Source organism: Diospyros lotus, chromosome 1 (genome assembly GCF_014633365.1).
Source record: "Diospyros lotus cultivar Yz01 chromosome 1, ASM1463336v1, whole genome shotgun sequence".
Taxonomy (NCBI): domain Eukaryota; kingdom Viridiplantae; phylum Streptophyta; class Magnoliopsida; order Ericales; family Ebenaceae; genus Diospyros; species Diospyros lotus.
In genome coordinates, this window is record NC_068338.1 from 51,890,445 (window position 1) to 51,905,639 (window position 15,195).

The 15,195-nt window shown below is 34.0% G+C and overlaps 2 protein-coding genes across 3 annotated transcripts; both read left to right on the forward strand.

Annotated features, from left to right (window-relative positions):
- Nucleotides 1–486: 486 nt before the first annotated feature.
- On the forward strand, nucleotides 487–4,690 carry LOC127792705 (heat stress transcription factor A-1b). Of its 2 annotated transcripts, none has more exons than XM_052323326.1 (3): nucleotides 487–831; nucleotides 2,505–3,824; nucleotides 4,337–4,690. In XM_052323326.1, the coding sequence occupies exons 1-2, from the start codon at nucleotides 583–585 to the stop codon at nucleotides 3,789–3,791; spliced, it is 1,536 nt and encodes a 511-aa protein (XP_052179286.1). In that variant the 5' UTR covers nucleotides 487–582; the 3' UTR covers nucleotides 3,792–3,824; nucleotides 4,337–4,690. The 2 variants fall into 2 exon arrangements, with proteins under 2 accessions (XP_052179286.1, XP_052179285.1); XM_052323325.1 differs by having other exon boundaries at nucleotides 4,349–4,686.
- Nucleotides 4,691–10,634: 5,944 nt separating this feature from the next.
- On the forward strand, nucleotides 10,635–14,186 carry LOC127792764 (binding partner of ACD11 1-like). The gene is made up of 5 exons (XM_052323340.1): nucleotides 10,635–10,799; nucleotides 12,044–12,147; nucleotides 12,449–12,524; nucleotides 13,240–13,323; nucleotides 13,422–14,186. The coding sequence occupies exons 1-5, from the start codon at nucleotides 10,794–10,796 to the stop codon at nucleotides 13,998–14,000; spliced, it is 849 nt and encodes a 282-aa protein (XP_052179300.1). The 5' UTR covers nucleotides 10,635–10,793; the 3' UTR covers nucleotides 14,001–14,186.
- Nucleotides 14,187–15,195: the final 1,009 nt, after the last annotated feature.

The following is a 15,195-nucleotide window of genomic DNA, read 5'->3' on the forward strand; positions in this document are numbered from 1 at the left end:
CCAAATAATTCATCTTAAGGCATACTATCGCAAGGCCTTGTTTAGGGATTATTTTGTTTTGAAATTCTCATTTTTTTGTAAATAATATAACATAGGCATAATTTTTTTCATCTCAAACTCAAAAATTTCTATATTAAATATTATATACTTTTTTAGAGCTTTATGTATTAAAATTATATTTATAAAAAGTCTCTTATAATTTTTTATTTATGTATTTTTTCACATTTTTGTTCTTTATTTTTCAAAAATATCATTTTTTTATTTTAATTTTTTATAATATTCATTTCTCATTTTTATTTTCGTACAACATATATAAAATTCCGTACAATTATAATTTGCGGGTACGAAAATCCTCCACAATTTGAGGGGATTACTAAGAAATATGGTAAGAAATGGGCCTATCGAGGCATTTTAGAAAAATAGAGGGGGCAGAAAGTCAAAAGAGACGCCTCGCTGGCGCTATAGAACCAAACCGCCTCGATGCTTCTCGGGCGTGCTCTTTCTACCGCTTCGTGCCAGTCGTCTTCCAGTCATCCCCTTTCCTCCGCCTTCGCACTGATTGGAAGCGTTTTTTGGGACAAAATGGAAGCAGCTCCTGACACGGTGGCGATGGGCAGCTCCCCGGCGGCCGCAATTGCCAATTCGCCTCCGCCATTTCTCAGCAAAACCTACGACATGGTGGACGATCCGTCCACCGACCCGATCGTGTCCTGGAGCAAAAGCAACAACAGCTTCGTCGTCTGGAACGTGCCGGAGTTTGCCAGAGATCTTTTGCCTAAGTATTTCAAGCACAACAACTTCTCTAGCTTCGTCAGACAACTTAACACTTACGTGAGTTCCTTTTTCCCTTCGTTTCTTTGTCCGCACGCTTAAACGAATTTACTGTTTTCTTGTGTTCTCTGGATTGGATCAAATTTCCCGCCCTAGATTGTGCTCCTGGATGGTTTTATGTCGGTCCTGGTGGAATCGCATTCCTGTTTTGAGTTAAATTTTATGAAGTACGAGTTTCATCGAAAGCTGGATTCGTGTTTTTTGCCTCTATCTTACCCGTGTTGTACGTGTTTTATGCCTCTGATCAGTACTTTTTAGCATTTGATATGAAATTTTTTTGTGTGTTCCAATAAGTTTAGATAAGAAGCTGCAAGGGGTTACTCTTGCTAGTTTCTTCTTAATTTGAGCAGTTCAGAGTTCTGGTTCTACTATCTAGGAGATGGTTCGATGATAGAGATATTAATTAAATAAAAACAAATCAACTTGCTCACCTAGAGTTTGTTTCGTTTGTGTTTTCCGTTTGTGTTTTGTGTGTTCTATCACTTTTGGGGAAATAAAAGATATTGTGGCATCAAATACAACTACCAAGGCTTTATCCCACATTGTTGTTCAGAATTCATGTTTGTTTGATCCGATGAGTCTTACACTGGTTGTCTGCTACCTAAAACAACCCTCCTCCTTTATCTGTGTTTGGGCCCATTAGTATATGAGAATCCACAGATGGAGTTAGTGGCTCCAAATACAATGGAAAAAACAAATTTTCTGTGCATAATAGAGTTATGATGCTAACTGACCCAATCATCTTCAAAATCAATTTGAAGTATATTCTAATTGTAGGATGTTTTTGAATTAACTGTTGAGCATGCTTGACATCCATCCTGTGTAAGGAGATAATCTGGCAGTTGTTCTGTCTGTCCTGTATGTGGTTTTGTACAACTACCAACACCTGTTTTAGTTTTACAAACAATTGTACAGACATATGCTAGATACTAATCAAGTTCTTGACTCATCCAATAGTCAAGTGTATGTCAGTTGTTGCTCATGGGAAGCATTTCATTGAAACATTTAACATGAACTAGTTATATGATCTGTCATCAAACACGCGATCCTTGTAGATGTACTAGGGAATTTTGTATGTTCTACTTTGGCTGTTAAAAGAAACGATTGTCTTGATCTAAGCTTTGTTGTTATGTTTACTGTTTTAGTGGCCTTCTATGGTGTAGCTATTGTTCTTGTATTAATGCTTCAATCACTATTCTTATATTATTTTAATATGTTACACTGCATGCCAGGAGGGGCTTTTGCTTAGTGTGAATTCCTTTCTAACCTTTCTTTTTTACCAGTTGGGGGATTGAGTCCACATAATAACTGTCACGCATACTTTTCTTTTTGTAGTCTGGTTATTGGGACCATTTTGCTTACAAGTAACATGCTAAAGTTGTAGGGAAAATTAGCTTATGCTAATAGCTTAATGGTTTTTTTTTTTAGATGTTGTGTCAATCTTCATTATGATTGGAATAATGGTTCACCCTCGATATACATTACACTTTCCGAAGATATAATCTGAATTCCTATTCTCAGCTTGTTATCTTTTACTGAAAATTGATACATTCAGATAGAATTCTTTCATCGTTCTTCGAATTTCTTGATACAATTTCATTGTCATTTCATGTTGTGAACTGAGCGGAATTTTTTGTTTTCTTTATAGTTCTCTTTTCTGTTTGATCAAGCAGGGTTTCAGGAAGGTCGATCCAGATCGCTGGGAGTTTGCAAATGAAGGGTTTCTGAGAGGCCAGAAACATCTTTTGAAGATTATCAATAGGAGGAAACCTGCTCATGTGCATGCCCACCAACAACCTCCTCAAGTCCAAGATAAATCGGTAAAATCTTGTGTCGAAATAGGAAAGTTTGGGATTGAGGAAGAGGTAGATAGACTCAAAAGAGATAAGAATGTTCTTATGCAAGAGCTTGTCAGATTGAGGCAGCAACAACAATCAACTGATAACCAGTTGCATACTGTTTCGCAAAGGGTTCAGGTGATGGAGCAGCGGCAGCAGCAAATGATGTCATTCCTTGCAAAGGCCATGCATAGCCCACAGTTCCTGGCCCAGCTGGTACAACAACAGAATGAAAGTGGCAGGCGCATTTCTGGAGCTAACAAGAAAAGGAGAATTCCAAACCCGGAAGAAGAAAGTAATTCATCCTTCAATCATGGCATTTCTTCACCCGATGGACAGATTATCAAGTATCAACCTTTAATGAACAAGGCAGCTAAAGCAATGCTGCGACAAATCTTGAAAACTGATGCATCTCCTAGGTTGGAATCAACAGTTAATGGCCAAAATGGTTTTCTGATTGAAAATGTGGCATCTTCTTCCCATGCATTAGATAGGGGTATCTCCTCTAGTCGGGTTTCAGGAGTTGCCTATCCAGAGGCTCTGCCAATTTCCTCGCTGTCGCATCCATCGAGAGAGTTGGGCATGCCTGTTGCTGGTCCGACTACTACAGTTTCTGAGATCCAATCTTCGCCTAGTGTGGCATCTATTCCAGCTAAAGCAGCCCAGTTCCCTGAAATGAACATTGATCCACAGGAAGACACAGTTCCACGTAACTTACCACAAATGCAAGGAATCATGGCAGAAAGTACTGTTGGTGTCTCTGACTTGAGTTTCGAGTTATCAGAGACTGGGAGCACAGAGTACACGGATTCAATGTCTGTATTCATTGATGGTTCAGCTCCTGCCGTGACTGATGAGTTTTCTGCTGATCCTGCCACCGACATGTTACTGGATGAGATGCCCAAACTGCCTGGCATTAATGATGCTTTCTGGGAACAATTTCTCTCCATAAGTTCACTTATGGGAGATACTGATGAGATTAGTTCTAACACAACAGAGTCCCATATTGGCCAGGACCAGGGTGGACTAACAGGTCAGGAGAGTGGATGGGACAACACCCAGCATATGGCTAATCTTACTCAACAAATGGGACTTCTTGCAGCAGAGGCCAAAAGGGGGTGATCTTGCGTTCTATGTCTGTTTTGTGTTCCGGAGGTAAATATTAGTCCTGCTATTTACTACATTGATCTTGACGTTAATCACTTCCGCCGAAAGAAAGAAAAAGTAAGATGTCTTTTTGAGAGAGGGTTAGAGAGCTTGATCATCAGCCATGCGTCACTTTTCTAACATTCTTTTGGTTTAGAAAATGCTCAAGACGAGGTCCAAATGCTTAACCAACCATACCATATACAGTTTCTCCTGTCTCCGCCCCCTGTGCCCGCTGTTTGGGAGTTGAAAGTTTCTTCGTTGTTTCATTCACTGTCATGCTTAGGATCATTTTACAGATTAATTTCCAAACCTCGAGTATTTGTTACAATGAAAATGCTTTGTTTTGCTCGTAAGATATATCTCAGAAAGACAGGAGTTCGTTGCTTCATTTCACTGTCATGTCTAGGATCATTTTGCGGATTAATTTCGAAACCTTAATGAAAATTCACTGCTTTGCCCATTAGATTAGATATATCAGAAAGACAGGATTTCGTTGAGAGATTTCAAGTCTGTAATAGCTGTTTACGCAGGTTGATACATGTACTTGATGGGGCTGGGCAGATGAAGCTTAGCTTTTGGTCAAAGACAAGAGGACCAACAACCGTGTCATGATATGAAGCTTTTAAGAATTTTACCTTTTGTTTTCATTGTCCGTAGCGTACTCCAAGAAAATAATGTTATATATATATATATATATGTGTATGGTATGGTATGGTATGGTATGGTATGGGGGAGATGTTTGTTTCCCCGTGCAGTGAATTGTTAACAATGCTTGCTTTCTGAGCCGCACGCACTTGAGAGCCATTACTGTTTGGATGGGAACCATATGATATTTGTTTCTAAATTGTGACACCACAACCCGGCAATGACAGCAGCCAGCAGGCCTCCAAAGTTAATGACCCCCGCATTGTCATCATGCCCCTTAATCTTATTAGGAGATGGGTTAGGTGAATTTTAGCATTTTAATCACAGTTCCAAAATTCACGATAATGTCGAGGAACTCGAGGGTGGCATAGGAGTATTGTTGGTCGAATGTGATTTCATAAGATTAATTTGATAATTATATTTATAAAATTACTAAATAAGATATTAGGGTAATAGATTATTATTTTAAAAAGTGACATAATTGTGAACATTGAAAATAACTATAAAAAGTAAATATCCCCGTTAAGAATTGTTGGTCAAGAATTATTGGTTTCATTAAAAATTGTTATATTTTTTTTATATAAACAAAAACAAAGGGTCCTTTTTGTCTAAAAAGAAATAATTTTAATTCAAAAATAAAATATTTTTTTAAGAACAATAAATAATTACTATACTTGAAAAATATGACGATACCAGAAACGCTCTAAATTCTGGATTGGGCCTGACCATTTCGACCCGTCTCGACAACACCTCCGTTCCAAACCCTCTCACAAAAGGATATTATACTAATTCATATTTAAAAATAATAAAAGAATTCTTTTAACTCTTTTATGCTCAAATGTTTTATCATCAAATATTTTATTTATTCCTTTTTATTATGAAAATACATAAATAAATAAAAGTTCACTTGATATCACTTAATAGTTATAACTTAATTTTTATTTTTAAATAAATATTAATTGATGATTGTGCAAGTAGATGATTGTCTAAGGGCCCTATTACATTGTCTTGTCGAACAACTTTTATGTTATTTGAGAAGACTTACGCATGAGACGGGGCGGGGGAAAGGGGTTGTTTGGCTCCCACACCCCTCATGGGGCCTATGTCCCCCTTTCATTTTGTCTGTGTTAGGTAACATAAGAATTGTTCGACGTGGATAATAGAACAAAATTTGATTATTTAAAATTTAAAATTTAAATATTAATTTTTTGTTTAAATTTAAAATTTATTAACTAATTTTTTTTAAATATTTAAAACTTAATACATTAAGGTGAACATTTAATTGAAAGGTAATGCTAATATCCATGGCATGAAAACACCAAAAAGCGGTTCACATTTTCAAAATATTTTCTATCTTAAAATGTTAAGAAAGAGTAAAATAATATTTATTTTTAAGTTATTTTTATAATTTTAAAAATGTTGAGGCATTTTGTAATATTAAAAATGCATTCCTAATTTGAAAACTCACTTCTATTCTACGACCACCTTAGAGACGTCATAAACTCGCTTTTATTTCGTCTCTGATGTCTCAATGATTATGTTAAAAACGGAAATAACTTATGTTTATATTTGATTGAATTGATTATAAAATGTATATTTATATTTAATTGAATAATTATTTTTTTAAATAATTTTTTATATTAAAAATTATATTTACAAAAAGATCTTTATATTTTTTATTACTCATTTTCATTTTCTACTCTTTTAAAAATGTCATTTTCTCATTTTTATTTTATATTATATCCATTTGCTATTTCGGTTTTCATGCTAACCTAAATTTTAAACAACCTTGTCTCAAAAGAAAGTAAAATAAATATAATGAGTAAATTTTATTTAAAAATTATATACATTTATTGCACATTAACTATTACTAAATCGAAAAAAAATAAAATATGAAAAGTATACTAGATAAAAGTGATTTCAATTGTATTTATTAAATTTATTTAACGACAATTGAAAAATAAGTCATGTGATTTCTTATATGAGATTTTTTAGATAAATTTATCTCTCTCCTATCTTCCCCTTTAGATAAATTTATCTTAAATCTTATAAATAAAAAAATGACGCATATATCTCCCAGTACATTTCAAAAAATTTAACAAACAGTTTAATAAAAATTTTGAAATGCTTCTCAGTCTTATCTTGATCATTTCATACCTTAATTCAAAAAATATTACAACCTTATCTTGATACAATTTTATTTTACTCATTTTAATAAAATGTTACTTTAATTAAATAATAGAAAATGAGCAATGTTATGACACCGAAGAGTATCAATACACTATATAATATGAAAAATGTTATATTTAACACAAAAAATAATAATTTACAATAAAAATAAATCAATATACTTTCTTACTTAAAAATACCTTTTATATATCTTACTTAAAAAATAAAAATTAAAATACACAAACAAATTTCGAATTCATAGCATTTGAATAGTAATTGATTTCTCAAATAATTTTATTTAAAATAAATTAAAAGGCAAACTATAACTGTTTAACGTCACTTAATAAATTTTTATTTAATTCTTTTTACATGTACATTGCTCAAATTATGTAAAAAAACATAAAATTTTCCATAGAAAAAGATAAAAGAATGAGCCAATCCTTCCTTTCTTTTTGGGAAATATCGTATCTATAAATAAATTTAACAAATAATTCTCACAAATTAACGTTAGATACACAAATTCATAATAGTTTTATCTATAATTATTATAAATTTGTGTCTGTCACATCAACTTAGGAGAGTTGTTTGTAAAATTTATTTTTAGATATAGTATTTTGCTAATAGAAGAGTGAAAATGTTACGATACCCAATGGGTGGGTATCAATATACAATATAACATAGAAGATGTTTTATATAATACAAAAATATATATATTACATGAAAAAAAGGTGATGTACAATAAAAAAATTAATATATATTTTGTATATAATATAAAAAATCATTTAAATTTTATTAAAAAAAGATAGAAGAATAAGTCAATCTCCTTTTATAAAAGAAAAAATATTATTTAGACACTCAAGTTTAACATTTATAATAATTATTGTTGTCTAAATATAACAATAAATTTATTTATAATTGGAGAATGTCTTGGTGTAATCTTCGATATACTTTAGATAAAGAAACTAGTTAGGGGCACTGGTGAACTTTTTGCATGGATCCTTTGATACTTAAATTAGTCTCGTGCATCAAATGTAGAATATAGAAAAAATTAGAATTATAGTCTAAGGAGAGTTGTGAGCATAACTTTACTAAAAAAAATGACTCTATTGTTTATAGGAAAGAGAAGACTAATAAGCAATGGGAGAGCCATAATCCTCTATGGGCATTTGGAGCTCTCTTTAAGATTTCTATCTAAGGATATCAAGGTTAGGATTGACTTTGTTCTTTATGGTTTTGAGTGAATATAATTTATAGATCTAAGTCTCTTGGTGTTTAGAGTTTCTTAGAAGGGGTCTTTCACATGGTACTGGAAGAGATTTTTGAGTCTGATGGCCTGAGAGAGTCTCTCGAATAGCAATGGCTAAGTGATGCACGAATTCTTGAAAGAGTTTCTCAAAAGTCTAGTGACTGCACTCTCACCCTGCAATTAAAACACAAAACAAAACACAATAAAAAATTTATATTTTTTTTTTATTTATTTAGGCGAGAGGTTTAAACTCGTCAGTGTACGAGTGCAGTTGTAGTTCAAATTTAAATTTATACTTTCTGGATAAGTCCAGGTCGTCCACTGAGAGATTTATTTATGGCAAAAGAAAAAAAGAATGTCACACACACGCACACGCATTTAGATGGATTGATAACATGTTTTTTTATGATTTTTTTAGATAACAAATACTAGAAAATAAAGCAAGACAGAAGTTGAAATAAATACTGAACGTGAGAATATGAAATTGGAAAGTACTTGAGTTAAGACAATTTCAGTGCCAACCCGTTGATTCCCAAATATTAGCATAAAAGATTAGCAACATTAATTTAATTTCAGATATGAGGATTTGTTATTAAATGCAATTAAAGATAATGATAGCTCTAGTTTAAGCAATCCCCATACATGATATGCGGGATTCTAATTTAAGAAACTACCATAAATTCAATTACAATTAATACACAAAACAACTAAATTAATCATCCGGGTTTGGGTATGATAGCGTTTCCAGTTCTAGTAACTCTCATGCGTGACATGAAAGCTCTAAGTTAGGCTTACGCTCCAATCCAAACCTAGTGATTTTTCAATAATCAAAACACACTCATATTGAAGTTTAAACCAATGTTACTCATTTAAAGCGTAGCTTTCTTTGGGAATCATTGGCGTTAGACACTGTCCTTGCCTTAACCCAAGATTAGATTTAGCTACTCATCTCTATTAAATTAATTGACAACAATTTAAATGACATAATTTAAATAACAGAATTTAAATGACAGGAATTAAAATAGAAGAAACTAACCGGCCATTTAGGCGGTAGATAATTAAAATACAAGAATTAAAATTGCAAGAATTTAAAGGCATAAACTAACCGTCCATTTAGGCGGTGAACAATTAAATGACAAGAATTTAAAGGCATAAACTAACCGTCCATTTAGGCGGTGAATAATAAAGTAATAATAAATGACATAAGAATTTAAAAGAAGAAAGGAAGAAAGGAAGAAAGTAAGATCACAAGAGAAAATACTAAAGAAAATGAGAGAGAACAAAAGCAATTCTCAAAGAGAGAATTCTAAGGAAATAACTAAACTTTGATTCAAGAATAATAATCACACTTACAAATGCAATCAAGTGATCTATTTATAGGCCACAAAATGCAATACAAACCACACAATTTCAATTATTCAACTAGACATAATTATATCTAATGGGCACTCACACACTTAAAGTTAAATGGATTTTAGCTATAATACACACCTAATATTAAATGGATTTTAGCTAAAATACATACCTAATAAAGCATTCATAAAGTTAAATGGATTTTAGCTATAATATCCACCTAATAGTTAAGTGGATTTTAGCTAAAAAACACACCTAATAAAGCTCTCACATAAAAAATAAAAATAGATTTCTATAAATTGATTTTTAATTTTCATTAGGATTAAAAATAATCCTTGGGCCTTCTCCAAATAATATCTTCCATGGGTTGCTCAAATTGGGCCTTAATTCTTCATGGGCTTAAATTCTTCATGGACTTTAATTTTTCATGTGCTTGATTTCTTCATGGACTTGAATTCTTCATGGGCTTGATTTCTCCATGGGTTTGATTTCTTCATGGACTTGAATTCTTCATGGACTTTAAGTCTTCATGGGCTTTAATTCTTCATGCCTAAAAAAAAATAAAAATAATTTAATATTATTAATAAATTATATATTATATATATGTATTAGACATGGCACATATATATATATATTATATTATATTATATATATTACATGAATGCATATAATGATGTATATGTATTATATATAATTTTATATATTATTATTATTATTATTATTAAATTTTACTTTAAAATTTCATTTCATTCATTTTTCAATTTAAACTTGCATATAACCATAAAATATATATTAATATCTAATTTAAACTATTTTTAAGATCAAAAGAAGGGTATAATTATAACAAAATTTTTATAAAATTAACCACTAATCATCTAGAGAGAAACTTTTAAGTGAGATCATGTTGAGTGATGCATAAATTTTCAAAAACATTTCTCAAGAACCTTGAGAAAAGCTCTTAGATGAGGTTATGTCGGGTGATGCTCAAGAAAAGGTCTTTTGAAGGCCTCAAGAGAGGTTCTTGAATGAGGTTAATCAATTTCCATTATTCGGTCTCGATCTCTCAAACCAGTGCCTAAGTTTCAATCATCCCATGATTTTATGCCCTTGACTTGTTTTGTGAAAAAAAAAAAAAAAAAATCTATAAACTTGTGAATCTCTTTACGTGAACTTTAACCTATCATTGGGCATTGGCCCATTTCCTTGGGACACAAAAATAATGCTTTAGACGGCTTGTTTTATTATGTATAATATTAATATAAATATATAAAAATATATAGAATATTAATATAAAATATGATCAAATATCAAACTTAAACGTTAGTTGGTTCCAACTTTCTAGTCACGTAGGCGACGGAACTGGAAGCCACGTGTCCACGTTATGATGTTTTGGGGACTTCACACGAGGTACTGGCCAACGTCCCTCCCTTCATTCCTCACAGCTTCTTCTTCCATTTCCTTCTCTATTTCGACTTTTCTTCCCCTTTTCAGCGTTATCGATCGATTAACAAGCCCTCGCTTCTCTCTGTGTGTCGCACTTTGCCCTCGCTGTTCGATCTGCAATGTCGGTTAGTGCTCGAAAATTCTCCCTGCATTTCATTCCACCTCTGAATTTCTCTTTCAATTCCCCCCCTCCCCTTCTAGATTAATCGAATCCTGCAAGTAGTAAATATTTTCAAGCATTTAATACAATGATTCAATCGGTATTGGTTGCTGTTGAATCCCGCTCCGTCGTGTAGATCCGTTTGATCCCTACATTTTACTCATATTTTGTTTTTTTGTGAAGTTTGATTGATTCGGCAATTCCAGGAATCATCTCATGATTCTTATTTCTATATTTTTGGTGTGCTTTCGATGTGGTTTCTGGATCAAATTAACATAAGATCTTTCTGTGACTAAATTCGTCGCGCTTTATGAATTTCCAGGGCAGACTGGATGTGTTTTCATTACTCATCGCAAGTGTTCGCACGATCTCTCATCTGAATAGGTCCAGAAAAGGCGACTTTTGAATTAATTATAGATGAGTCCTTTCTATGGTGTTTGGCATCACAGTTCAATTTAGAATGGCGATAGACTAGTGAGCTTGTTCTTTTTCACTCACGACTTGCTAAGTGCCCATTATTATATCAGTGGTTGCCTTTCTATAGCACAACCTCGGGATGATTCCTCTCTCTCTCTCTCTCTCTCTCTCTGTGCATGCGGATTGTCTGTGGGAACATGACAAAGGGTGTTCTATCCCCCTGTTCTTTACCATTAAATATAACCTTCTTGGTCTGCTTCTTCTTCCATTTATTGTAACTGCAATACTATTAAATGTGAGTGTTCTCCAAATCTGCTGCATTATCTTGTCTAAACTGAGAGATAGTGTCGACAGGCATAGCCTTATCCCATGTTGTGGAATTTGATCATCAAACGTTCTTTCTTTTTTGGTTGGAGAATTTGACTGAAAACCATATAATTTTTTCAGAGGTTGGAAAAAATATTTATTTGTTGTGTTCAAATAGTTTAGCAGTGATTGCTGGCTTTGAATTATCTTTTTACGTTTTTTTTTGTTGCTTCCCAGTCGTGTTTCTATTGTTCAATAATAGTGTTATATAACCACCAAAAGAATCTAGAATTTAAAACTTTCAAATGTTCTATTATGCTATGTAAATGATTTTATTAGTCATAGCTGTCCCTAAGACGTATTATACTTGTGCTTATATTTGCAAGATGATTTTCTTTGAAACGGTATTGTGTGCACAACAGCGGTCTTAGCATATTAAATTTTTTTCCACCTGCACCCCTTTATGGTGGGTTCTCATAATTACAGGTAAGAACTGTGCAAGTCAGCAATGTCTCCTTTGGTGCAACTGAGCAGGACATAAAGGAGTTTTTTTCCTTTTCTGGTGAAATTGAATATGTGGATATAAATAGGTTAGTGTTTATTAATTTCATATTTCTTTCTGCCTTGTTATGAGTGTTCCCATTTTGATCCCTTGAAGGTGCAGCAAGATAACTGATTTGACAGGATTATGGAGCTATGGGGTTTGTGAAATGCCAACTTCTCCCATCCTCCTCTCTCCTCCTCCCCTTGCCCCACATCCTCATGTCTTTCTTCTGTCTTCTTGGTGGCCTAGCAATTGATACTAATTAAACACCGTGTGCATATCACATTCTTCTGCCTTCATGCTGTTTTACATGGTATCACTTTTAATCCATTTTATATTGTTTACAGCGAGAATGAGTGGTTCCAGACTGTATATGTTACCTTCAAGGATCCTCAGGGTGCAGAGACAGCAGTTCTTCTCTCGGTGCATTCGCTTCTCTTGGCTCTTGGAGTCATTTTATTTGTTCATTTTGAATGCTAGTTGGGTTTCTGCTGTGTTACCATTTAGAGAGAAATCATTTAAAAGAAAACTGTTGTACCCTTTACATTTAACTGACAAAGTTCCTACTGCCACTTATTTCATTGTTTCCTTTTGCCTATGTTTTGGACCTTTCGTGAAAGGTCGTGTTCTTCTACAAGTTCAACTTTACTCTTAGATATCCTTTGAATGTGAGTCTTATTTCCTTCGGCAAGAAATGTTCAAATTAAGAACATGGAATGCAGAAGGTCCAATTCCAGCTCTCGCTGGGCATCAAAGTTTTCAGTAAGAAAATGTTGAACCCCGCAACTCCCCTTCAACACCACCCCCCGCCCCCCCAACCCCAAACGATTAAAAAAAAACAAAAAAAAACTGAATCAGAACTCACATAGGTGATCAATTTATTGCTTTCTTTCATTCTCATATGTTGTCTTTGTAATATTATGGGATTTATTTGTGCCATACACACAGGTATAAAGTAACTCTAGAAATAACTCTTGATAATTTTGAGGCTAACATTTCTTTAGCTTTTTTTTTTTTTTTTAATTTCAAATCCAAGCCTTCTTGTTTCTTTTGCCCCAGGTTGAGTTTGGTTAATGTTGATCATCCATTTCAAGCTAGTCTCCCTGATGCATGACAAAACAATTTGGATGTTGTTCAGGGAGCAACAATTGTTGATCAATCTGTTGTCGTAGCTCTTGCGCCAGATTACAAGTTGCCACCAACTGATACAGAGACACCTATTGTATGATCTAGTCTTTTTTTTCCTTTTTTCAGTTGTTACATACAAGTTATTATTGTTTTAATTATTACATGTGAAATGTATGCTGCTTATGTGAGCAGCCTGTTCAGTCGGTAAAGGCGGCAGGGGAGAAAAGCGCGGAAACCGCGGGGTCTGGTTCCGCAGCTCAAAAGACAGAGGATGTTGTTAGCAGCATGTTGGCCAAGGGATACATACTGGGCAAAGATGCAGTCAACAAAGCCAAGGAATTCGACGAGAAGCACCAGGTTTCTTCCACTGCCGTAGCCAAAGTTGTTTCTCTGGACCAGAAGATCGGCTTGAGTGAGAAGATCAGCATGGGCACCACAATGATGAATGATAAGGTCAAGGAGATGGACCAGAAGTTCCAGGTTTCCGAAAAGACCAAGGTTGCCATTGCCGCCGCCGAGCAGACAGCTAGCACAGCAGGATCCGCAATCATGAAGAACCGCTATGTTCTGACCGGGGCTTCCTGGGTCACCGGTGCTTTCAGCCGGGTTACCAAGGCTGCCGGAGAAGTGGGACAGAAGACCAAGGACAAGGTGGCCGAGGAAGAACAGGGAAGCAATTCAGCACAGGTTCGAGCTCAGACTCGCGAATCGGGATCCCCAAAAGCTCCCACCAGCGAGCAACAGAACCAGACGAAGCCGGCGCAGGGTTGATCACGCCATGACATTTGCAAGCAATCTCCTGTAGATAGATATATGCAAGGTCTAGTTTAGATGCCGGAGTATGAAGGACCATTTCTGTCCCATAAGGCTGTTACATACCAGTAAACGAACCACAGCTCATTGTCTCTTCCAAACACATTTTTGCGTGAACATTAATATGAATATACCCTTAATTTACATTTACATGTATATTATATTTACATTTGTTGTAACCTGTCTTTTGTCCTTTGGGAGGGTGTTGACTGGAAGAAGGCATCATATGTGGGAGACGATGTCCTCTCAAAAGGGGTTCTCCCTAAAAAGGAGTTCTCCTTAACAACATCGCATTTTTCATCCGAAATGCCACCCCACTCCTGCAAGTGCGTGTCACATGTCATAGTTACTAAATAGCCCTCGACCCCTACATTTGAGGACTTTTTTTCCCTTTTTTTTCTTAGTCCTTGAATTTTTAGAAAACATCGACAACACAAGCTCTCTCGAAAAAACACTTTTCTCCTAGACAAGATTCTATTATATCCTACCTCACACTCTTACATAATTTCATTTGTATTCTGACTTCATCACAACCTCTTTTAACATAAGCTTGAGAGAAGTCCCCGCATGTCTTCTTATCTATTTTTTGCCTTGTAAGTCTTCTCCAAGACTAATTTCAGTTCTCCCAAACAAATTTCTCCCATGCAAGCGTTATTCTCCAGCTAGATTCTATCGATTCTTGAAGCTCCTACTATGATATAAATTTTAATTATTATATTTCAACAACACATATTTTCTAGTTTATCTACTTTGTGAATATTGCAGGATGTTATCATTTGTGCCTACTATTTTTTCTTAATTTTATAATTTAAATTTTTGACCTTTCACTGGCAACTCAATTTTTTTTTTATAGGAGTTGTTAAATATTCTAGGACACATTGAAAATAATTAAAATTTTAGTGAAACTGAACTCTTCAAGATTTATTACTAGTTTTGTGCAATTCTATTTACGCCCAACACATCTTGACCGTCCACATGAATGGTGTGTTTGATTGACATAGAAAATATGGAAAATATATATATATTAGTTAAATTTTAACTTTAGGTATTTAATTAGTAATTTTTTTTATAGAATTTGTTTTTTTCCTAAGTATAAAAATATTATATTTTTTACAAAATCAAAATAAATCAATTTTTAAGAGGGGTTAATTTT